The 25,606-nt window shown below is 35.7% G+C and overlaps 1 protein-coding gene across 1 annotated transcript; it reads right to left on the bottom strand.

Annotated features, from left to right (window-relative positions):
* Positions 1–8,127: 8,127 nt before the first annotated feature.
* LOC136802005 (rab GTPase-activating protein 1-like) lies at positions 8,128–24,636 on the bottom strand. The gene is made up of 21 exons (XM_067058705.1): positions 23,886–24,636; positions 23,474–23,524; positions 23,076–23,299; positions 22,735–22,801; positions 22,433–22,532; positions 21,228–21,394; positions 17,937–18,111; positions 17,412–17,566; positions 16,720–16,821; positions 15,747–15,860; positions 14,000–14,074; positions 13,583–13,708; positions 12,727–12,870; positions 12,339–12,380; positions 11,989–12,117; positions 11,169–11,261; positions 10,706–10,816; positions 10,205–10,309; positions 9,735–9,818; positions 9,262–9,333; positions 8,128–8,809 (listed from the first exon to the last, which is right to left on the bottom strand). Exons 1-21 carry the CDS (start codon positions 24,585–24,587, stop codon positions 8,528–8,530), a joined length of 3,120 nt encoding a protein of 1,039 aa, XP_066914806.1. The 5' UTR covers positions 24,588–24,636; the 3' UTR covers positions 8,128–8,527.
* Positions 24,637–25,606: the final 970 nt, after the last annotated feature.

Here is a 25,606-nt window from a genome sequence, read left to right as displayed (position 1 = left end):
CTTATATGTGTAAACCGAGACGATCAAATTTCTACGGGACGTTCGATAAGAAACAAAGACAACGAAATCTGTGAAGAAGTGGTTCGAACAGAGTCTGTTAAATGACGCGCCTTACGCGCCCACGCGCCCACGCGCCTTACGCGCCCACGCGCCTTACGCGCCCACGCGCCTTACGCGCCCACGCGCCCTACGCGTCCTACGCGCCTGAAATTTCGACGCGCCTTTAAGTGTTGACGCACCTTCTTAGAGGATTTTTGTGAGTTGCGAGTTACGAGTTACGAGTTGCATTTAGAACCACGAGTTGTTACGAGTTACTTTTCACGAGTTACGAGTTACGAGTTGCATTTTAACAAAATAAAATCGCGAGTTGCGAGTTACGAGATGCATTTTAACAAAGAAAATTCGCCAGTTGCAAATTGAAAGTGCGAGTTGCAAATTAAAAGTGTGAGTTGCAAATCTAAAAGTGCGAGTTGCAAATTTAAAATGCAAGTTGCAAATTAAAAAAAAGTCTGAGCCTGTTATCCTTAAATAATAATATGACAAAAGAAGCTTAAAACCCAAAGCAAAGCATGGAAAACCCAGCCAAACTGTTTACTTTTTGTGACTAAAGTTGTGTAACCACTCAAATCATACATCTTTTCGCTCATTTTTGTATGAACAGAGCATTAAATAACTTTAAGTTTTGAAAGGAAATGCGCGTGCGTCTTCCAGGAGAAACATTTTTTAATGTTGCTTTTAATAACGTGGACATTACCTTTCATTTTCTTGACAAAGTGACACTTTTTGATGAAATTATTGACAAGCTACTTAAAGGGCCTTAAGTGTGATACCTGCAAGCTTTATTAAACCAAATATTTTAATTGTACCGAATGAGGTGCCTTTGATATAAATAGATAAATATTTTCAAAAAGCAAACACTGGGAAAGGCAGTTTTAGAGATACAGTTCTAATTAAATATTCCATTGTCCTTATTTTGATAAAATCACTTATTTTAATGAAATAATGATCTGATGGTCATATATAAAGCTTCTTTGAACAACTCCGGCAAAGGTTTTGTCACTTATAAATTTGATGCTGATAAAACAAAAGGATAGAAATTGACACCCTATTCAAGCTTCAATAGCTTTCAAATGGGCTGTTCTACAATCATGGTCAAAATTTATTGGGAATTTAGCTTGTTTTCTCGTTTTTCGAATTTGGAGTTCTTGCGAGAAAGTCGATTTTGGGCCATTTCAATTTTGGATCTTCAGATCCTAGGTCCTAAAACTCTACCCTTCCAACCAAATTTAGAGCACTTCCAAGTCGTTTTTTGTTTTGCAACTCGCACTTTCAATTTGCAACTCGCGAATTTTGTGTGTTAAAATGCAACTCGTAACTCGTAACTCGTGAAAAGTAACTCGTAACTCGTGGTTCTAAATGCAACTCGTAACTCGCAACTCGCAACTTGCAGATGAAAAAATCCTCTAAGAAGGTGCGTCAAAACTTAAAGGCGCGTCGAAATTTCAGGCGCGTAGGACGCGTAGGGCGTGTGGGCGCGTGAGGCGCGTGGGCGTGTAAGGCGCGTGGGCGCGTAAGGCGCGTGGGCGCGTAAGGCGCGTGGGCGCGTAAGGCGCGTGGGCGCGTAAGGCGCGTGGGCGCGTAAGGCGCGTGGGCGCGTAAGGCGCGTGGGCGCGTGGGCGCGTCAATAAATGGAAGGCGCGTGGGCGCGTAAGGCGCGTCATTTAACAGACTCGTTCGAACAAACGTGAATGTACGATTAGTAACCGAAAATTTACAAATGTAGAAATATTTTTGTTTAACAAAATTGTACGTAAAGGGAGGGAAGACCTTTAACCTCCGAAGGTTGGGGTGACGGATGCCATCGGTTCGGAGATAATGTTTCCTCCAAAATAAACAGCCACTGGGGGTTTTACGCTACATGCTTCGTCACAAACTTTATTTTTTATATTCTTACGAGTTTATTTTTGGAATTCTTGTTGTAAACTGAAAAGCGGAAAAATTATCATTGTTTTAGTGTTAACCAGATTGTTATGGTGTTACCACTTCAGTATTTTTCACTGGTCGATCGTTCCACAATCATTTAACTTTTATATCATATGAGCGTGATGTTCAAAAGATAAAATAGATGATCGCTTTACTTTTCACTTATAAGTATTATATTATATACGTATATATTACCTCAGTTAGTCGTGTTCAATGCAATATGATTCCAAAATTAAATTAAGATTTGTTCTTTATATCTTTACCACTCCAAGCTAAGACGAGAAATAGTGGAGAAGATACTCAGGGTAGTTAAAAGAAGTAACGCATACAGAATCGTAACGTCTGAACATGGTCAAAGGAAGATATGATGGAAGTCCTAGCATCTACTCTTCTACACCCTCAATACAGTAGTTTTTGGACTTAGGAAAATCGACTTTTGTATTTGAAGATAAAAAAAGCCCTTGTTTGTCTGAATTAGCACTTTAAATTTCATTTTACTTTATTAGAGCTTCTTTGTAATCATCATGCATACCGTGTAATTTAGAATTTAACTGCCGCTCTTTTACAACACTTTTATTACCAAGAATTAGTCTTTCGCATATAAATCCTATCGTTTTAAACTGTTTGGAATTGAAATTTTTTCAATTTAAATTCAAATGAGGATGGAATCAAGGTAAAATTTAAGTCAAGGACCATCTCCCAGACAATCGGCTCTAGGACAATTACCCCCTAGACAATTTTATAATTTTTGCATCCCCTCTCAGCTGCCTCATTTCCCTATAATTCATCAAACCGCACTGCGCATATGCAATGTATCCAGAGAAATTCAATATCTGAAAGCAAGAACAGTGCGCATATCCCGAAGAGTAGGAGTTTTACGCTCAAAACGAAGGAAGATATGACGTAGCTTAGATCAAACTTTTCGAATTAAATTTGGCCAAAAGGTGTAAACAAATGAATCGGATGTTTTGAACAAAAGATTTTGGGATTTTGCTGACGTCAGCATCTTTTCAGCAAGTATTTAAAGCAACTTTTGCTAACACTCCTTTCCCTGAGCATCAAGCAGAGAGGCATCAGGAACCATTTTGGGAATCTTTGGTATGACCCGGCTGGGAATCAAACCCACAACCTTGCACACCGTAGCTGGATGGTCTACTTTCATGCTACGGCCGCTGAAAACAAAAAGAATAGCCATCTTGTGAGTCTTTCCACTACTCGAGATTCTCAAAACTACCTTCATGTGAGTATCAAACTGCTTTAAGTTTTTCAGATAGTGTATTGACTCTTGACTCCATTTTTGTATTGTAATCGAAAAATAAGATGCAACATTCAGTGTAAATGTAACCTCGAAGTGGCATTACAACAAATTTCATGTGACAATAATAATGATTCCAAATAAATTCGCGTGCAAGAATGTCCTAAGCGAAAAATCAATGACGTAAAAAAAAACAAGACAATATCGAATCTGCAAAAACCTGTCAGAATTATTAGAGATATCCCTTATGTCTCAATGATTTTAAAATAGAATTCCAAAAAATCTGAAGGAGTTCTATCCAGGATAGATTAAAGACAGGCAACACAATGCATTATCACTCTTCGCACGCGATTAAAAGACATGTTGAAAAAAGTATAAATAGGAGAGGATGGAATATCTAACAGACATCGATTCAGAGCAAAGATTGTTCTGCACACAAGATTCAGCAAACACAAGAAGAAATCGCACTACAATTATTAGCGTAAAGATTACTGAGTGAATCCTTAAGCAAGGTAGGTGAAGTTAGTTACTCACAATTCAATATAAATACAACCCTGTGTCACAGACCCGCTGGGACCCCAGTCCCACTGGAAAATTTGGCAACAATTTTGCCCCCGTTTGGAAAATACCCTGGAATTTCAGCCCAAGTTGGAATTTGACTTTGATTTCATCCCCATTCAAGATCCATTGTTTAAAAATTGCACTCAAAACCATCCCCACTGGATTTTTTAACCTTGAAACAATATAATTTCTATCCTCATTGAGATTTTAATAGGAATTTTTATTCCCACTGAGGAAAAAGTTCCACCGGGGCTGTGAGACAGAGATGTATAAATGTAATTTTCAATAAACCATTGACTTTTATAACAAGCCGATACCCCTGCTACTAGGTTTGTGAGGTGACGGGTATGCCCGAGCCAAAAATCGAAAATCTACCCTTAGAGATAGGACAAATTGGCGTCTTTGGGACCCTTAGAGAGACTCTTCTCAAAATTTTTGTCGATTTTCACTCAATCTTTGTCCAAATTTTAGAAAATCACGACTCTTTGAGAGAGTAAATTTTGAATTTCGTGATTTTTGGACCCTTACCGAGACTCAATTTTCTTGCTTCTTAATGGTTTTTGTACCTCTTTGAGAGACTTTCGAGGGTGTGAAAAAGGGACCCTTATGGCTCACACAGACCATGAGTAACCCCCCCCCGGGTCGATAACAAGTCATTGTCAATTTAATTTGAATAAAATTGTCCATACCTATACCTATCTTTTTTCCAGCAAGGTAAAGTTAGAGATGTCAGTCAGTGAAATCTTTAGTCCGGCAAAAACTAAACCATTCATGATACCTGTAACTTTCTTTTCTTTTTCTTAGTTTCAGGCTTTGTGAAAAATGGTTTCAAGAAGAAAAATGACATCCTTGATCATTTTATTGATCGCCATGACTACGCTTGATCAAGTGTATTGTGCTGGTCAGTATAATGTCTATTTTCCCGAGGCCATGATGCTTAAATACAACAATAAGCCGTACATGCGAGTCTATCAGACGGAATTTGCGGAAGCCCCGGGTGCATCACAAACAACATACCCATCCACCACATCCAAGTATAAAGATATATGGGAAGATAAGGATGGAAATATTATCATTTATCCTGACGGAGGAGATATCAACAATAAAGGGTTTGTTGGCATTGGTGATTACCGCAATCAAATCAAATTTGTTAACAATTATAAAACGCAAGGAGCTAAGAATCCTATGATTAAAACATTTATCGTTCCTTATGAAACCGTTTATGAAATTGTCACCAAAGTGAAGCCAGAATCAGGTGCTGCAAAGACAGATTCAATCAATGTGGATATTGCGTATTCTAATCAGTTTGGTTTGGTTAAAACAGATATGGATATCATGAGGTCAGACGCTCTTCCTGATTCTTTGGTTACCATGGCAGAGAAATCACTCAGTGGTGCAGAGCTGGGCTTGATCAAAATTATTTCGATGAGCGAACTGGAAAAACAATGGAAAGATAAAGGTATTCCAGATCACGCAGCAAGCTCAACGAAAGAAATGAGGGTAAGTTTTGAGCAAACTCGTACCCAGCCCTATGGTGCACGATTCTGGTAGCGCCCAAAAAAGAAAATTATACGACCATCATATCCATCGTAAAAGGGATATTCCTCATTTCCCCATTGGTATTTAGCTCCCTCGTTTTACCCCCTGGTTAAAGAGAACCTGAGGAGAACCTGCTAGATCACTGAGGCAGCAGGGGTGTTTTCCCTATATTAGTGTGGAAAGTATCTGCAGCATAACAAGTTACTCAATCAGATACTAAGAGTTCTGCACCGTAAAATTTCAGCAAACTCGTACCCAGCCCTATGGTATGGGGAACGAATCTGGTAGCGCCCGAAAAAGAATTGTACTTTAAGGATGTCAAACTCAACTCATAAAAACAAGGGATTCCTAATTTCTCCATTGGTACTTCGTTTCCTTCACTTTATCATCCTTTGCTCTAAATTCTCCTAGTAGAATCACTGAGACACGGGTGTTTTCCTTTAGTTTCTGCAAATAACACGTTAGTTACTAATCGTTTTCTGCACCTTTGCATTTTAGGCCTCCAGTCAATTGGACTTGAAGAAAATTCCAGAAATCAAAAAAGATGCTTCGGAAACTGGAATCACTTCAGACATGTTGGAGAAAAGCAAGATATTCCAATCACGCTGGGGCGGTGCAAAACGATTTGTTCCAAGTCTTGATTCCTATGTTGCACAGATCCGAAAATGTCCAACTTCAGCGGGCGTTAACAACCTCAAGAAGTATGACTCAAAGAAAATCATTGATCTTTGGTATGGCCCTGATCAACAAGTTAAACGTAAAATTGATGGAGGTTTTTTGTATAGCCTGGGTGATTACACAATCCCAGGAACGTCTGATCTGCTTGAACAAATCAATGAGAAGTTGATCAAAACCGAAAAATTGAATTCGACTGGTGCAAAAACCTCTACAGATATCATGGATAACGTCATCAAAAATCTTAAACCGCTTACAGTGTCCAAAAACTGAAATTTTTTATAAATTCTTCTTTAGTATCTTTTAATTTAACTCCTTTGTAATGAATCACCTAGGCGGGGAGACCAGTTTGATTTGCTGTTGCAGGAAGCATGGTCGAAAAAAAAAACATAGTGCAAAATTTAATTTTTCTAAATTTCATGATCAAAATTCATTTTTGCAGTGCTTTAAATTAACCCTCTTCTACAAAACATTTCTTTCTAAAAAAACAGGATTTGAGATTTACATCAGAATACATAAATCCAAATCAATTTATGTTTCGCTTTTGAGTAAAGATAGGGTAGGTCTGGCCTGTATAACCATATATTTAATTGGGAATTTATAATAAACACGAGAATAATTTATATCATATTTTCTTTTTATTTTATTTCTACTTTATTTTTTACGGTCATCAAACGACAAATACTGTATTTAAAAAAAATGCTTTATAACTCATGATACAATTACATACTTATATTTTCTTCAAGTGAAAATCAACAAATATTAATTAGTAGTAGACATATGTGACTCCCTGTAGAGCCCCTTATTGACAGATTTAAAAAGATCTTTTTAAAGTAAAAGGTAGTGTAAAATGCTAGATTAAGACGAGACCAGCTCATCAATCCGCCTGTATCTAATCAAAGGACAATGTAGCAAGTCAAGTATTACAACGTTTGTCATATCCTTTGTACGAAAACACTGAAAAAACCTTTGAGTTTAAATAATAAAACTACCACACTTACCTATACCAATCCCAAAGTTCCCTAAACAATTAAAATCGCGAAAAAAGTGGCTGTACCACAGCACTATCCGAGTTTAAGAGATTTTGGCGCTTTTGATTGGTAAGGGAACTTTTGGATTGTTATAAGTAAGTACGGCAGTGGCAAGCGCTCGGTATTTATCGGAAGTTTCCGTATCATGAAATGATCACTCTAGGCATGACTACTAGTAAGAAACCAGACATTAGGAATCCTTAGAGGAGGCAATATACATCTACTATTGATAAGGTAATAAAAAAGTTTAGACCGTAACAAACAAAAAAATATCCCTGTTTATTTTACTTTTAAATACAGTTGAATTCTAATTACATTATATCTAGAATTTTATGTTTAACCAAAATATAGTATTGCATTTCAGGGCCAAACATGAAGGTTGTAATAAAACACATAGGAAGATACAAATAAAAGTCGAATAGAGATTCAAACATGCATAAAAAAGAATGAACATTTAGGACTTATTTCTATTTTTCAAAAATTGTCAAAGAGGAACTCACTAAGAAACGAGATGAAAAATCCCGGTTTTTAGTGAGGTGTTCGCTAGAGCTTTGATTGTCTGTACCAGATGACCACAGCTTTTTCCTCGACACCGCTTCGAAAGTTCCAAAAATCTGAGCTCCAAACATTCGAAAAAGTCGCAAAGTGGAATATACGTTAATTGCATAGAAAAAACGCATGTGACGTCTACTTTAGGCTAAGGGACGAGAGAAAAAAAGAAAAGAACAGTGAAGAGTTAATATAAAAGGACTAACTGACAAATAACATCTAAAAAGAAAAACACAAAACAAGGAAAACAATGTAATGCTTCTAAAAGCAACAGAAAAAAAAATTCAATTTGAAAACTAAATAATTTGTTTTTCGTAAAAAAATGAAGACAAAAAATAAAATCCGTCGAATCGCGAGAATTTCGAAACGAATTTTATTTCTTGTATGTAGTATAAAAATAGAAATATCTATACTTTTTCTGCTTTTAGAAATAAATACACACTAAATTTTAAAAATATGAAAATCTCGAAATTTCCATTTAAACAGCAAAGTGCATTGCGGTCCACACGTTTTTTTGTTTTTTTTTTCGGGGAAGGGGGAGGGGGAGATATACACCTTTTCGACCGTAGTCGCGCGGTCAGTAATTATCCCCCTAAACTCGATCTAAACTCGGGATAAAGTGGACAAAAAAATGCCCGCGCGGCAATTGGTTACGGTCGAAAAGGTGTATTTTAATACTCGTATAAGTTGTTAGTGAAAAAAGTGTAAAAAAGTCACAATTTTGGTAAACTTCAGAATATCTCAGAGTGGACTACACACGTAAATATGCTCTGAGTAACAAAAACCAAAGATTTGCTACACGAGAAAAACTAAACTTCTATCGAAGCAGCAATTTTGATAACATTTTATAATAGGAGAGTTAGAGAGCTATTTATAATAATTATATACAACTAATTTCAAACAACAAAGAAACAAACAAATTTCCAAAACAATACTATTTTTTAATCACAGTTACCTTCTTATACCACGGCTTCTCGTTCGCACTCATCAAATTGTGTAATTTCATTTCGATTTCGTCCGCGCGATTTTTTTCTTCCGCCAGTGCGACTTTTGTTTTAATGAGCTCTTCTTCTAAGCTACGCATCTGTTCTTCGTGATCCTCTTTGGAGAGTAATTTAGTGATGGTTGGTTCTCTCGGTCCGCCCTCGTCATCCTCGTCTGGATAAATGTTTTTCATCAAAGCGTTCGTACAGTTCTCGCACGTTGATAACTGTTTCTATAAAGAAGATTGGAAGAATCATTGAAAAAGTGCCATGAACAATGGTGAAAGTTAAGAATTTCCCAAATTTGACCTGATTCTATAATAGAGGTCTATAATAGAGCAAGGTTGTGTTACATACAGGAAAACCCGTCATTATTGATGAAAACATTCGATTTTGAAGAAACGATTCCTTATGAAGATTGATACTGATAATTTTGTATGTTTAGCCAACTTGAAAAATCTCTTTACACTGAGAATAAAATGTCTAATCATATTTTTCCAAAATGAGAAATGAAGCCAGAAAACAGTCTCAAACAAAAGTAAGCAAAACGCTGCTGGACCTACGTCTCATAATCTCGGTTCAAATCAATTTTTTTTTCAAATGAAAATGATAGATTTTGATAGAAGAAGGCTTTGTTGAGATCGAAATATAGGATAAACTATGGACCTATTTCATTTGTCCTTACCTTCAGCAGTTCTGTTTCAGCAGTGAAATCTCGTTTTAATTTTTCGTTGCGTTCTTCTAGTCGAGCCAAAATCTAAAGTAGGGAAATGAAGTATACGTAAAACGTGAGACTTAGCAATGGAAACAGAAGCCATTCTCAAGCATCCCTACGACTGGGCTCAAGTAAAACCCCTCATATTGGGAAGGTCATATATCTGTAAAGGTGTACCTGAAAACCCTGGAAAACTCGGGGATTGAGGGAGTCTGAAATTATGTAAAAATATGCAAACATTTACCATCACAACATGCAGGAGCTTTTGGTGAACCATTTTTTCAGTGTTATAGTTGTTTTCGAATCAGTTCGGAATATTTTGGGCAACACTGCCAACCAATTTTAGTATTTCGATATCACATAGTTTTGTCGACTGGTAGGGGTGAGGGATTAAAACAAAAGAAGAATGAGTAAGAATAAACGTAGACAGGCTATAATAGTACCTGTTTATAATCATCAATGATTCGATTTAGTTTTGCTTTATTTTCATCAGCCTGTCTCATGCTATCACGCCACATGTCTTTGACCTGAATATGAAAGAAAAATAATAAACCATTATTGTTACCGCTCGAATGAATGAATGAATGAATGAATGAATGAATGAATGAATGAATGAATGATTGAATGAATGAACGAATGATTGAATGAATGAATGAAACAAGTTTATTATGTAAATTATGGTCAAGAAAATGTCTCTATAAGTCAAATTGTAAGCACCAAAAATATCAGCTCGTGGATAACTAGGTTATATAACCTAGGCAACAAAATCCTTGAAACAACATCAAACTGATAAAGATCAAGTGTAAATTGTTTCAAAATCATGCCGGTCCAACACTTAAGACCATTCTTGGTAATAGGAACAGCGAAAATATCTGAAAAAGATAACAAACAAAACACAAAACAACTTTTATACCCTTGCTTCTTCAACTTTCAGTCTTTCCGCTTCTTCTTCGGCGTCAGTTAAATGATTACGTAATTGTTCCGTTTCTTTAATCATCTCGTTCAATTTCTCTTCTCTCTGCGGAAAATGAAAACAAAATCGAGGTCAGAAATCCAAAAGGCTTCAAGGGGCCAAACTTTCTTGTTCGAATTAGGGAAAGATTATCATTACGGAGAGTAATTTATACGAATTTCCAGGTCAGGTGACCAATGTACTAGCTTGGATTACAGAAAGATTCGGATGATAGAGATCAGAGAGGGAGAGAAAGTCAACTGTAGGGAGCTATATACAGATTTCAAGTCCAAAGATAAAAAGCCAATCTAAAACACCTTAAGTGAACCCAAATTCCAGGGCGGTTTCCTTTTGAAAAAAGGCTAAATGTGGCGACTTTAACGAGTAATGCCAAGAAAAAAGAATTTAGAAAAAATGTAATAGGAAAGACGCAAAAGGACCAAAAATGAACAAAAAGTATACATCAGTGATGATTTCTTGCATTGAGACTTGAGTTGTGACAACTTCGTATGCTAAACTGTCATTCTCACGTTCTAAGCGTAATTTCTCCATTTGAAGTTCACCATTTTCTCTCTAAAACAGATAGGAAGAATGAAAAATATTAAAATGGATAGAACTAAGGTTTTTAATAATGCCTCACAATAATCAACTCGACGTTATCTGGCATTATCATTACTGGTTAATAGTATTAGAGACACTGGTACCGGGACTCTATTAGGAGTAGAATAGGATACAAATCTCAGCCCGGCATCCCTACACTATTGAAGGCAAAGATAACTTTTTTGAGGCATAGTTCTGCCCTTCAAAAGGGCGTTGAAAGGGCGTTGCGGGATCAAAAACTTTCATTTTCAATCTTTTAGTGGAATAATGATACCAAAGTAACGAGACTTTATCCCAGAGTGAAAGCAGCAATATCAAATCTAACCTTTAATCTTTCCACAGGGTCTTCTTTTAGTTCTTGTTCTTCCTTCATTTGAACGTATTCTTGTTTGTACTTGGTCACCTTCTTCTTGGAAATCTAATGAATGAGGGAGAAATCATGATGGATGGATATGGATGGACAAAAATGACGCCTTCTTTATTGTTTTATTACTGGTTAACGACCAACCAAATCAAATAAGAGCTTGTAAAAACTCCATCTCGTCCCCATGGATGAAATGAATTTTATTAGATTAATGGAAACTTGTTTAGAAGTTAGTTTGGCAGGCTTCTGCTTATGCTTTTTTAGCATAAAAATTCTTTAATCTTCAGTAAGCTGAATACAGAAACCAAGTTGTTTATAACAAAATCCACAATGGGCAAAGGTAATCTAAAAGATTACAACGCCCTCCAAACAACGTCACATGCACGGCAGGCTTCTGCTCATGCTCTAGCGAAAAGAGTTTTTTGTATAGGAAGTATATCTATAGAGGTCTGCATTTCAGACAATTAGTTTGGGTATATGGTGATCCTAAATCAGGGTACACAGTTGATTTTTTCTAATTTTAATCTGCTTCAAGCCTTCTTGTAGCTCGAACTAAATCTATGGTACCTTCAGCCAAGAAGCTCTACAAGAGATAACATTTTTCCGATTCAAAAAAAACAACCTTAATACCTTTAAGACCCAATTGGAAAGTTCACTGTATAATAGCCTTAGTGTAAAGTAAGAAAACCTTGTGATCTTCGACAAATCTTAATAATTTGCCGGATTCATAACGTTTGCTTGAATCGTGTAGGATTTTTATCAGAGCTCTAACAAATGATACCTTAATATCGTAGATAGTTTTGACAAGATCTTTTCTGTGTGGTTCCAACATGTAATATTTTGGCATGTTGATACGAAAGTATTTTAATATCCCTTCGAAATCCAATTGTAGTAAATCCTTCCGTGCTGTCTGAAAATTAGAAAGATAGAAGATTGTAACCAAGAAAAATAGCGGAAAACGAGTAAATTATATGTCCAGTGAGCTAGACTAGGTTAAGAATCAAAACGCCGTGGCTAACTTTTGACGGTTTTTGACGACATTTTTGACTAGAACATTGTCTACCAGTAAGTAATAGATAAAGTTAAACCGAGTTTCGCGGAAAGATACGTCACATGCATACTTGAATTTACCTTTAGAAGTGCAGCAGCTATTTGGAAAATTGAATCAAGGTCCTGAAAATAAACAAGCGGTGAAATTATTTAAATCAGAATAATGTCTAATCCAATACAATCCAGGGAAAAGGTTGCACGGAAAAAAGTTCAAATAATTTGCACCTAGATCAATATCAAGTTAAAGGGGTGCTACAGTAGAGTCTCCAAAACTCTAACACGCACGGAAAACGCAAGTTTGTTCGAGTTAAGGAGATTTTCGAGTTATGAAGTAAGGTTTATAAGGCATTGTTAACTGAAAGGACTAGAAAACTTGAGATCTAAAGGTTCGGATCAAAGAGACTCCACTGTACAATGCCGGGTTAACATGAAAAGGAAATCGCATTGTAACAGGTTTAAGCGTACATACCTCACAAAAGATGATATCAATGATATTGAAAACCAGGGAAAGCGGAAACTTGGCTGTGAATAAGGTCAAGAACCATTGTGAAGCATACATGTGGGACTCGATGTTGTTGTTCTGGAAATGCTGATATAAATCGTTTAGCGTGTCCTGGAATGATCGAAAAGATTGGATTTAAAAATCAAATTATGACGAAGACTACTAATTAGACCTTGAAAGACCTTAGATCCACTCAGTCCTTATTGTTCTTCGTAACCTCCAGGAACCACAAGTGAAAGGGTACCAAGCTAACCACAAAGTGTACCGAATATAAAGGAATGGTAACTGTGGTGAATCTTTATTAAAGAATGTCAGACTGTGTTTGAATGTATTGTTCGAGATTCGAATGTTTTGTTTAGAAAAGTCAGAAAGCATTAGGAAAAAAAAACAAGAGAGTAGTGTGGATGCTTGTGTCAACAGTGCAAAAAACCTTTAAAATTGATTTCGATTTTCGTTTTTCTTAAGTTTATATGGATTGCTTTCTTTTGCGATGCTATAAAATGTCAATTTTGAGGTTTTTTTTACTTTGCAGCTGTTCGAGGTAAGTACTTAGTTCTTTAATTTTTTTTGTACTCTTTGGACATATGAAATATAAATCCGTTGCACGGTCTCCCGAGGTGGGATACGGTACATGTTGGGTCAGTAAAAACCGTATAACTAATAGAATTCATGATAAGCACCATTGCAATGTCTTCCACGGACCCAACAGATGATTGGTTGTAAATGACGTAAAATCAGTCAATACGTCACTTTCAACCAATCAGCTGTTGGGTCCGTGGAAGACATTGCAATGGTACATATCATGAATATGAAGAGTACAAACCTCCAGAATGCGGTCGAGTACGAAGAAATATTGATGTAAAGAGGCGAATCCATTGTTGAACAAATCACGTAAACCATAATCATACATCATTTTGACCAATAGTGAATAAGCTTCTTTCTCTTCAACCTAAGAGTAAAAAAAGATACCGAAAAAAGCAATAACAAATTTTTGATATTGGAAGAAAATGCTAGTAAAGCGCAATGCAGCTTCAAGCATTTATAGCTTCAAAGCTTTTAATAGATTAGTTTAGTGAAAAGGGCAAAGAAAATCAGGAAGGTTTTTTACATAGATCCTGTTCAGCCAAACTCAGTATTGACGGGTAAATAAAATCGATAGCATTTAATTGATAAATCGGTTAAGGTTTAGAAGGAATAGGACTCTGATGTATGAGGAATGATGGATGGAATTTTTTCGTACGTGAAGTAAGAATGTTGCAATAATGAACGATAGTCCTTGACAATAAGCAACTTCTTCATCATAATTTGAATATGCCTAAAATGAAAAGTTGAAGAAGTTTTATATTTAATAAATTGTTTGTAGGGTAAAGGCTTGGGGACACGAGAAGTTTTTTTCGCGTTGGTGTAATACAGCATGCTCCATCCCACCAACCTGAAACGCTTTCTCGTGTTTCCACCCCATTTTTCTTTCTACCAGAAAAAGTGAAATCTCACTTTTGTAATCAATTTTGCTCCATTGCGCCAGGGACAAAATCAGCGTGTCTTTTGGGTATTTTCCTCACCTTTTGTTCCACGAAACAAAAAATGAAACCATGGGACACGGACTTTTTTTCTTGTGTTGGTAGGATAGAGCATGTTGCATTGCACCAACGCGAAAAAAACTTCTCGTGTCCCCAAGCCTTAATATGTAAAACATGAGGGAAAGATTCTCGGCATGATATACCGATCCATGTCATTCATTCTTTGGCTTTTAACACTTTATGTGGCGTGAATCTAAGGTAGGAAATATTCGAGATTTGCAGTGGGGAGCTTGATGGTTTTGCTTTCATTATCCTAATGGATAATTATCTTCCAAATAAATCTGTTTGGACAGAAGGTAATTTGTCAAAGAAGTTTTCTAAGAGAACTGGCCATTTGACCGAAACGTGACCTAAAATTGAACGCAATGAGAGAGAATAGCAATGATCCCTATAATTTTTCAAGCAAACACATAAAATTTTCATTTTGCATAGATCATGTTTAGATGATTGGCATTTTGGGATGTAATTCCATCCATTGTTTGTTTTGAGAGAGAAACGGAGAAATCGATCACGCCGAACATGTGAGTGAGGAAAAAGTCAACAAATTTGCTTTGAAAGGCGGAGTGGATAGATCACATTATAAGATAAACATCTGACAAAAATAGGAAGTTTTTGTTTACCGAGGGATTAAACGTGCCTCTAACAGACTTTTTCGATCATTACCAAAGTTCACAACATTGTTTCAAATCGGAAAACAAACACGGAAAGAAGAGATGTAAAATCGCTAAATCCAAATGTTTATTTTAGAGAACTGAGCGTGCTACCGTTTTTGCAAAAGCCCGTAATAGCATGATGACGGCATAGCTGTTTTGTTGTTTTTTGCAATGAAATAGGTCGACGAGTGTTAAGCAACATGGCCGTTTGCCAATTCTTAAGCTCTATGTTGACGTATTTTAAGCCAAGAATACATATTTTTAACATGGCAATGCCAAGTATATGCAACGAATGACACAATAATATTATTTCAAGACGCAGTTTTCTCATCTCTCAATTTTACGTGAGCGGAATTTTGTTTGGTGAAAAGAGTTTCTAGGAGAGAAATCTCCCACCCAATAGCAAATCACTCAAGGTTGGTCTAGGAACCTTCTAAAGTACTTAACTATAGGATGAATCATTTCGATTGTCAAAACATTTCAGAGCATTCTAGAATCTGGACCCTTGTGGATAAATACAACTTTACCCATCAACCCCAGAGTCACAAGGAGGCTGATTGAGTGTATCCAGGCTAAATTTTGTTAGTAGTTGTTGAAATCAAGTATTAAGTAACGGCTAAAACCAAAACGTTCAAACCGTGTGCTCCATCGATCCCTTCGAAGTAGATCATGATAAACTTCTATAAACTTGTGTTTGAAAGGCATACTGTATCTCTCTTACAAGCAAGGCAATGACAGGGAATCAGTTACTCACTTTGCTTATGTGGTACAGTGCATTTTGTCCTTTTCCATTGGCTTCTCTGAAACGTTCGTGTGCTGGGAAAGTCCTCGTAACATCCCATAGTATGACCTGTTCTTGTTGCGAATCCTGCAGAATAATACTTGATTATTTTAGTTTATGGAAATAGTATTGAATCGATTATTAAATACCATCCCCGGCAGCTCCTTGGGCTATTTGTGAAACCATAGTGTCCTTCAGGGTCTCTTTCCCCCATGCCTAGAATGAAAATTTTCCATTCCCCCTCATTTTCCCCCACCCTGCCTCCAAAAATTTCTCTGTCCCCCCCCCCCTCAAGCATAAAAAGCTGTAATTTGATGAATTTAACGCTTATTGTTTTCCCTAAGGTAGTTCTAATTCAAGAATAAATGGAAAGGATGGTTGTTTTTAAACCGTAATATTGCTGGTTGAAATAAATGAAAGAAGAACATATGCCCATGCCTAGAATGAAAATTTTCCATCCCCCCTGCTCGTTTTCCCCACCCTGGCTTCAAAAAAAATTCTTTCCCCCTATACGTCCTTTTGACCTCAAAACCCATTCCCCCCTGAATCCAGAGGGGGAGGACACTATGGAAACGAGGCATAGCCACAAACACAACAACCATAAAATGACACCTGCGAATGTTCTAGAAGGGCTCAAATAGATTTAAATTTAAATATTGCATGAAATTGGTTTATAACGTGATCCTCGGAAGGCCTTGGGCAACTAGTAAACCAAGGATAGATATGTACGGTTACAAAAGCAAAATGATACAAGAATAATGGAGGCAGAAGTAAAACCCAGGTAGACAATCAAAAAAAACAAGAATGCGAAAGGGGGTACAATCCCTTGGTTAAATAACCTCTTTCTTTTCTAAAGAGAGAGTCGTTCGAACTACGAGAAGTTATCTATCAACGATTAGCAATTATTTGAGAGGCAGGGAGGTAGGGGAAATAGAAGAGCTTTTACCTTATTAAAAAGGACTTCGTAGCTTCTATTAATTTCGTCATCTTTTTCATTACCACTGAGTCTTTGCCATACATCACCACGCACTGCATTCGGTAGATTACCCTGGCAAAGTAAAAACGAGAAAAAGTATTGAGATTGCTAAAAATACCTCACATCGTTTTGATCATTCTTTGATTACCTTTTGCGAGAGAAAGATAGTTCTACACAGTAATACAAAAATTTAAACAAATTTATCAGCAAAATTATTTTATGGAAACATGGACATAGCACAACTCCGTTGAAAGACCTCAGGTATCAATCGCCCAACTGACGGCCACAGAATGTCGGGGGGCTTAAATCTGAAAACCTACACAATGTACCATTACAGATACAAAGCTGGTGGTGTTGGTGTGCAGAGGTACGAAGCGGTTTTGATGTAAAACATCCAAGAGAGAGTATAACAAAATAGAGAAAAGCGTGACCATCAAAACAATTTCACATGGATAAAAAATAAGATGAAAACGATCCGAAAGCAATCTGTCCGAAATTCTATCCATTTGAAAACATTACATTGTAAACAATAACATAGAACAATTCTCTTGAATCCGATAAAGAAACAACATGCATGCAAAGTAGTCTTAGGAAAAAAAGGTTTAGCCTTTTCGTGCAAGATATCCACCACACTTTTACCGCTAAACAATCAAGAAACTTACCCTGCGTATACATTGTGTCAATTTGCTTGGTTTCGTGTTAAAGTCTGTCCACTTATCAAGAATTTCTTTCCAATTATCGAGTTCACCTTCTGAATATGATCGTTCGAATTCACCGCTCCCTGACAGTAATGGCTCGTCATCTTCTTCTTCGGGGCCTGGGAACGAGTGCAAAACGAAACTATATTATATTAGAGTAAGGAGTTGTCTATACAGTGATTATTGTCATATTATAGGGGATGTTTTAAAGAATTTTCCTATTTTGTCAATTACTTGAAATAGTGCTTTAGGGCATTTATGCTTTTTGTCATTTCACTTATATTGACTGAGATTTTATGAAGTTATAGCAGAGTTTGATAGGAAAAAGTCCGGCAAAGAATATACGAATCTTCTAAAAAGGTTCAATCAACAATCAAGTCTCCACTGAATCTTTCATCAACTCCCAGGCTTCAAATGTTTTCGAAGACCCATAAAACACCCTAAATTTATACTTTATACTGAAGGAGACCAGGAAATAAGAGTACACACCGTTGATAATTTCTGGTTCCACAGAGATTGTACTGTCTTGTCTCAGTTTCGGTTTATTGGTATTGTTTTTCCATATAGAAGAGAGAGAACCACTTGAATTCTTCAACTTTTGAACTTCCACTGCACTATGTAAGCTCTCCTTCTCCAACCATTTTTCACCTTCATCGTTGAAGTTCTATGGTAGAGAAATGATATGGATGGTGAGACATTACAACTATATTTTTCATACTCCTTCATATAAAAGCTAGCGCAAATGACTCCAAAATTTTGCCGACACAGCATTTTATGTTGTATACATGTGGTTATTCTAATTAAAGTGTTCAATGCCGTTTGTTGCGTTTGCCATCCAACATTTGTCCATTAATGAACTTTGAAATGTTGAATGGAATATTCGCATTTGCACCAACCTTATAAAGACACTTTTTTTTTATAAAAGAAATTTTCAAAATTTACGCTGCCACAGCACGGGCTCCCAGGGCTGTTCTTGTAAGCAAATAGTAGGATATACCGTGGGGTATACGTTGAATGATGGCCTTTAAACTTAAGACTGCAAACTTAATTTTGATAACTAAAGTCCACCTGAGAAAAGGCGCCATGGAAAAGAACTTTTGCAATCCACGAAACCAAAGAGTAAATCACAATACGGAAAAAAAACAAGCTACTTTACGTCTCTCATTGTGAACTTTTAGGTTGTTCATTGAAACCTATAAAAGCTTCTGCAGACATTTTCTACACGTACCATGATACTTGCATTTTAGCAATGATTGCGTATACAAAACTAGTGAATTAATATGATATTACTTTAGCTGTTCGCTTTTTGTACTAGCAGTCAGAACAAATTATCTATCAGTATCCCGAGTAAATAATCTAATTTGTATGTATATACCAAATTCAAACTGAAAGTTCTTGTCACGTCCTTTTTCTTCTTTGGCCAATGGTCTTTTTTACGTCTTTGAACAACTTCAGAGGATAGCATAACTTTAAGAGTCGAAACCAAGTCAAAACATTGAGGACGGAAGGAAATAAAAAGATTTCCTCATGGCTATGGTATTCATCTTGTTTGTAGAGTTTTCAGTAGGTATCCATGGCTCATTCAGAGGAAAAAGATTTTTCTGAACGATTTAAACTATACTACAAGACACTTTCATAAAACATAATATTTTCTAAGAATTTTGTTGAATAATTTCTTGTCGTTCGAATAAATGTCGTTTGAAATTTTAAACGTTGTGGTCTCACAACTTTCTTGTTATTTGAATTTTTTTTTATTTTTGAGGTTTTTCTTTAAAAGATTGTGTGTAAGAATCGTGACGTTTTCTTGGGTTGTAATCATCTGAAATTTGAAATTATAAACGACTGACGAAGTTTTAAACTAGCCAGTATCTGAACGTTTCTTTCACTTTCAAGCGATTTTATTATGGTTTATAGAATGTTTTAGACACTGACTAAAAAATGGTTATCTGATGTTCGATCTCTTCACAATCTTAAGAGTGGTTGATGAGAAAACCACTGCTGATACCGAAAATCGCATTAAGTGATCAAAGATGACTCAAAATAAGAGGTTATTGGTGAGAAACTTTGAACTCCGAGAAGTTCCCTGGAACGGCAAAAGTGCCAATTTACCGTCGTCCTCAGACAATCAGGATCTAGAAATATCAGAAGCTAACCGTTTCCGTCGCAGGAAAGCCCAGATACACTAAATAAACTCGTTTATGCCTTCATGTTTAAAGTAACGTAGTCAAAATTTTACCTGAAGATTATTGAAAAAGTAAGCCGAAAAAGTAAGCCAAAAAAGTAGGCGATGTTATTCTCTAAACCAGTTTTTTCTAACTTAGTTATTCTGCCATACCGTAGTCATTTATGATAGGAGGCTTTGAACTATCCAAAAGGGGACATTTCAAAAGCTCCAACAAAAACGAAATTTGGTTCGAGTTTAACAGAATCGAAAATATAAAAATTCTGATATGATAGCATTGACAGACATTTTAATTTCATTCAATTTTGGCAAATTCGATACCAAAACCTCATGTGATGTTAAAGTTGGAATGGAAAAAAAACCTACCAAATCTTTCAATGAAGATTTCCTACGGGAACGTCTGGTCCATTGATCATGTAACTTTCGTTTATAAACCATGTTTTATTATTTTCACGTACAAAATATAGTATAATGTAACGTGTATCTATCTAGTGCACTGAATAGCTGATGATTATGATTCTTTTGGCAAGATCAATCTAGCATTGGATTTATATACTTTTTTTTATCACAGTGTAAAGTTTAACCGATTTGTTTACATAGTAATACGTTTGACATGTCAGATTTCTTTATACATCATATTTATTTCATGTGGTATGTGATCAGATGTGGTTTTATTGTTGTGTCAATTTCTTTATTTGTATTTAGAGAGTAGGAGAGTAGGATAAGAGGATAAAGGAAACATGATACATAGAGAAAAGATGAATCCACTCCCATGGAATGTGCCTTCTTTCAAGTTCAACTGAAAATCTTAAGGAACTAAGAGAAACTGCAAAAATATTTGGATAAACTTGAAAATTTATATTGAATATGTATAAAGGAGGAGCTGTTAAAAATATATATTTTATATTGATATTATGAGTGAAACCCACATAATCTTTTTAAGCAATCGCAGATTTACAGAAAAAGATAAACTAATCCCAAGCTACGCATTTCTCCCGTAACGATTATGAAAGTTTAAAAATTCCAATCCTAAATGTATGAGGCAAGTGACCAGCTCTGAAGACATGTTTACTTTTTAAATAGTTAAAGACTTATGACAAAAAAAAATTAGATATGACACGCTTTTTGATACATGCTCTAAAATCATGCAAGCACCAGTAGTGACGTCATCAAATCGAGAAAACCCCAAATAAAAACGGTGGTGAAATGTTTGTTTAGACACGTATTTTAAAAACAAAGTCACCTGTTAAGTTCAAAGGTCTGTATCTCTAACAATTTCTACTATTATTGTCAATGCAATAACTGTAAACTTAGCTAGACTGTAATTAAGTTAACTTATAATTGTATTCAGCCAAAATGTATCTGATCAAACAGATCAGGATATGGATACAGCTTCAGAGCTATGGCCAAAATAAAGGCAGTAAAGGAGTAAATAAGGGTTGCACTGGGCTACAAAAGGCTTTGAAAAATCACCGGATTAAAAAGGATTGCTTTTGTTTCTGCTGTAAAAACTAGAAACGGTTAAACCTTTCTTGATTTTCACCTACGCTAGATGATACAGAAAGGATATTAAATATATTCTGGAGGAAAGTTCTCACCTCTTTCAATTCAAGGACAAAGTCTTCTTGGATTCTCGGTTTGGATGGGTTCCAAAACTTCTCGTTGGAAGGGAAAACACGCACTTTGGCTTCCTTGACAAAACGAACAGGCTCTTTAAGGTCTTTGAAAACAACGTCTGCTGCCACCGTCATGTAAACTCTATTATCTAAAAATGTGATAAAAAGAAATCACATTTTACTAAATTCAGTTGTCAAATCAGTTACAGCACCTTTGCATTTCGTAAGTCTTAGATATGTTATCTCGTATAAACTTCTTGATCAAAATCAATTTTCATGAGAAACCTTTGACCCTTTGACCAGAATATAAAAAGAAACAAGTTTGACAATTTTTTTCCATGAACGAAAAACTTAACCGTGATAAAAATTACTCTTGTCAAAAGTGAATGAAAAAATTGTTACAAGCCAAGGGCAACCCTGTCAAGTTCAACTAAAGTAATGAACTAAAAATGAATTGATAAAATTCAACCTGATCTGGTTTAAATGGCTTATCAATTCACTTTTAGGTCTTTTTCAGATTTTTTCTCATACTTTACTTTAGCTGAACTTTACTTAGCTTATCAATAGAAATTCCTCACACAAGCTGCAGAAGCTTTTCAAGGTTCAACAAAAGGAGCAAAATATAACAGAAGAAGATTAGAGCTCGTGTTTTCAACGAAGGCGAAAGCAATGACAAAATTAATGGCTCTTTAACACAGCTTAATACTACAAGGTCCTTCTATAGACCAATTTCACCAACCAAAGACAGTAAAAGTATCTCACCAGTGTAATATTTCATTCGCCTGTCCTAGGACATATTCAAGGTTATCAATATGATAAAGAATTCATAGACCAGAATGGGCTTTCCCAGAAATAGTCTGTGCCCCTCTCTGTTGAGGATATCCAGGGGGTTAACGATTTTTGTTCAAAAGTGGATATCCTGGGGGTCAAATATCTACAAGGGAGCGCATATCCAGGAGGTTAACTGTCTTTTCAAGTAAAAAATACGATATCCAGGGGTAAGCATCTTTATAAGAGAGGATATCCAGGGGGTTCGAAAAATCAATATCCTCAACAGTGGGGGTAAAACTTTTTTCTGAAAAAGCCCAATTCATCCAGTTAATTTGTAATTCACTGCCTAATAAATCAAAACAAAACATCCATGTTCTTCATCTTTTGCTTTGAAAAAAAGAACAAAGATTGTGTACCTTTTCCAGGATCTGTGTTCAAAACTTTCCAATAATCTAGTGTTGAATCCCAGTGTGCATGTATGATGGTTTTCCCAGGTATCTGTGTGTCTGTGTCAATCTGAAAAATGAAGATAATAATAGATCAAGAAAATGCTGCAAAAAGTAATAAAATTAAAAATTTAGTGTTTAACACATGACCACATCAAGGACAGTGGGAGGAATAGCGAAGATCTTGGAAGAAAACATTGTTTTTTAATCTTCAGACAAAATCATGTCTTAAAAGTTAAAAAGAGATTGCTGATCAAAAGTTTGTCTCTCACCTGTTGAAGTAAATGAAAATCCCCTTCTGGAATATCCCTTCCTTGTGCCAGTAAGAGGCCAAAACATCTAAAGTGAAATCAAAATAATTGAAGGTTAGAAATTATTTATATGTAGAAAAGAGAAAATATAGGAAGTTTCGGAACCAAGTCTCATCCTTACATAATATATAAGTGCAGTGAAAAAAATACAAAAAGTTAAAGAAAAATTTCATTTCAACGACTCCAAGACAGCTTTTAAAGCAGTATCATACAAGATTAAAACAAGAGTTCTTTTAAATACTAGATCAAAACCATCTAGTTTATTAATTTCCCTTTTTTAGTCAGAACAGGCATACTTGTACCTTTCAATTTTCAGTTTGCAATTAGAAGTTTGCTCAATAACAAAAACCAATTTTCTTTGCAAATCTTTTCTCAGCTTGAAATGTGTTTTGTCACGAGCAACTGTTTGAAATGAGCCTTTACCATCCTCCTCCCAGACGTCAAGAATAATGTTGAATTTGAAACTCAAATCATTTAAATCAAATTTAGAGCCACGTCGGTTGGATGGGAACTCATTTTGTTTCCTCTATAATAAAGAACTCTGATTTTTTTGAATTTGCTTTTAAATATTATCTTTAAATTCCTCAATACCAGAGAATAACAAAGAAAAAAAAATGTCAATCCTTAGTCCTTCGTTTTTTCTAATCCAATAAAATCTAGCTGTGGAGAAGCATTCTAATTCTTACAGCAAATCTTTTACCTTTTGATCTTTCTTTATCGTCTGTGCAAGTGATTGCAAAATTCTTTTCACCTGTAGTTTAAAGAAAAACTTAATGTGAACAGTGTAAAGGACAAGAAAAAAACGAAGTCAGATTTCATTTATTTAAGGTCTAAGCTCCCAGAATTCAGGAGTTATTGTTCAACTCTGTTTCCAGGCTTGCAAGATTTCCGAACAACCTCTAAATAAAAATTCTGACCTTGGAGCAAAACAACTTAGAAAATTTGGTCAGTAGAAGAAAAAAGATGAATTCATCATGATATGGAGAGTCTTCCAATATGCAATTCATTACTTCACTTTTTCTATTTTTTAAGTGACGTATTGGGTGGAAAATTTTAAAAGTTCTCAGAAGACTCCAGTGGTGCATATCATCAATAAAAAATGTTTATCTTACGTCATCTTCATTGCATTTGAATACATGGCAATGATAAGTCACATCTTCTTTCCCATGGCTGATATTAAAAGCCAAGCAATCTTTCTCTACACTATTACTCTTCCCCTTTCCCCAATAACATATATTACTGATATCGTAAGTCGCTATCTCAGTTCTTGATTGTGGATCAATAAGTTGAATTTGCCCCAGTGGATTGACCGATACAGATAAAATAACGTCAATGCATTCTTCAACATGATCTCTTAATATAGATATTGCTCTTTCAAGTTCTAAGTCACTTTTAGGTGCATCTATATTAGAAGATCCAAGGTATGTAATCCCGTGAAACATTATGCAAGCATCCTTATCATCATCATTTCCACTCATATGTCTTTCTTCGTCAGAAGATTGCGGTGAAACAGCTCTCATCATTTCTTTTTTTGACCCAAAATCCTCCTCAATATCATTAAGCTGGTCTTTATTCGATGTATAGTAATCTGAAATTAGATCCATCTGGGCTTCAGCAACTAGTTGACTGACATCTTGGCCATGATCCATATCACCCATTTTTGGCATAAAATCATCACTTTGTGTATCTGAGAAACTTATTTTGGTGGCAGTTGAAGCATTACTTATATTATCATCAACCATTATAAATTCTGCATTGGACGTTGGACTTGAGCTATCAGAGTTTATAGACAGAACATCTTTGTTTTCATCCATGTTGTTACTTGTTTATTTTTCTTTGCTCATTCTACAAGAGAAATGTTGGAATATTTAATAACTTGATTGTTATGTACCTGTTTAAGAATTTGAAGGCATAGAACGTCCTCTGTAGAAAGTCCTCTGAAAATAAATTATTCTCTTGCGTTGGAAATAAATTAGGACATAATAATTGGAAGGGGTTACATAGAGTACTGGACCAGTACAGAACAAGTTTTGATCACCACCCCTTTGTACCTGGGTACCAAGTCAAAATATGCCATCAATATAGGTGTCACCACTAAATTATCTGGATGTACAGTCTTGAGAAAAGAGGAGAAAGAAACCAAATCATACTTGGATTTAATTGAACAACTGGTACCAAACTTCAACTATGGCAAAGGAAAAGGTGTCTATTCATATACCAACCACTGCCCTTTTCTGACAAAAGGAAATAACCACTTTTTAATGAATTTTAATCTTATTTGCAGAAATGGACTGTTTATGTCAAATAAACTTATTTAGCTTGGAAAAAGTTTTTGTTTAAAAAATTGAAGAAAGAAGTAACTGACAGGTCTGGTTTTTGTTTGGTGTTAAATCTTGGGATTTCTTGGTACAAAAAGACTTTTTTCTTTAGCGTTTTAATGCACACTAGACGCACCAAACTGATTCACATCTGGTCTGGTGTTAGGATTATCTGGTGTGGCAACATTTAATACAGCGCTCATTTAATACAGGGCTCTTGACCATGGTATGGGCCAAACTTTTTCGTACCACTCAGCAATTTTTAACATGAAAAAGCCCCAAACATCACCTGAACTGTATTACTGTATTACTGTAGTTACTGGATGTTTACTTGTGGCAAAGAAATTCTCAACCAAAATTACAAATTTAAGAAAAATTCATTCCAGGCATTTCATGCCAAATGTTACTTAAATCTGCGCCCGTTTTTCCACTGAGTCTATGCTCATACTTATGTTTTTTGCTACATTATCCTCTAGCGACCAGCTGGACTCTTGTTCACCTCGATTCTAGTATGT

The sequence above is a fragment of the Clytia hemisphaerica genome, unplaced genomic scaffold, assembly GCF_902728285.1.
Source record: "Clytia hemisphaerica strain Z4C2 unplaced genomic scaffold, Clytia hemisphaerica genome assembly, whole genome shotgun sequence".
NCBI lineage: Eukaryota > Metazoa > Cnidaria > Hydrozoa > Leptothecata > Clytiidae > Clytia > Clytia hemisphaerica.
Note: the sequence above shows the minus strand (reverse complement) of the source record. Positions and strands in the feature narration are given on the sequence as shown.

What these genes read in the sequence shown, in the direction of transcription:
- LOC136802005 (XM_067058705.1), bottom strand. Translation starts at nt 24,587, where the DNA reads ATGGATGAAAACAAAGATGTTCTGTCTATAAACTCTGATAGCTCAAGT. An exon ending in GGAACCAGAAATTATCAACG is followed by an intron (nt 17,567 to 17,936) that starts GTGTGTACTCTT and finishes ACTCGTTCCCAG; the next exon opens with GCCCCGAAGAAGAAGATGAC. An exon ending in AAACTATCTACGATATTAAG is followed by an intron (nt 11,262 to 11,988) that starts GTATCATTTGTT and finishes CTCATTCATTAG; the next exon opens with ATTTCCAAGAAGAAGGTGAC.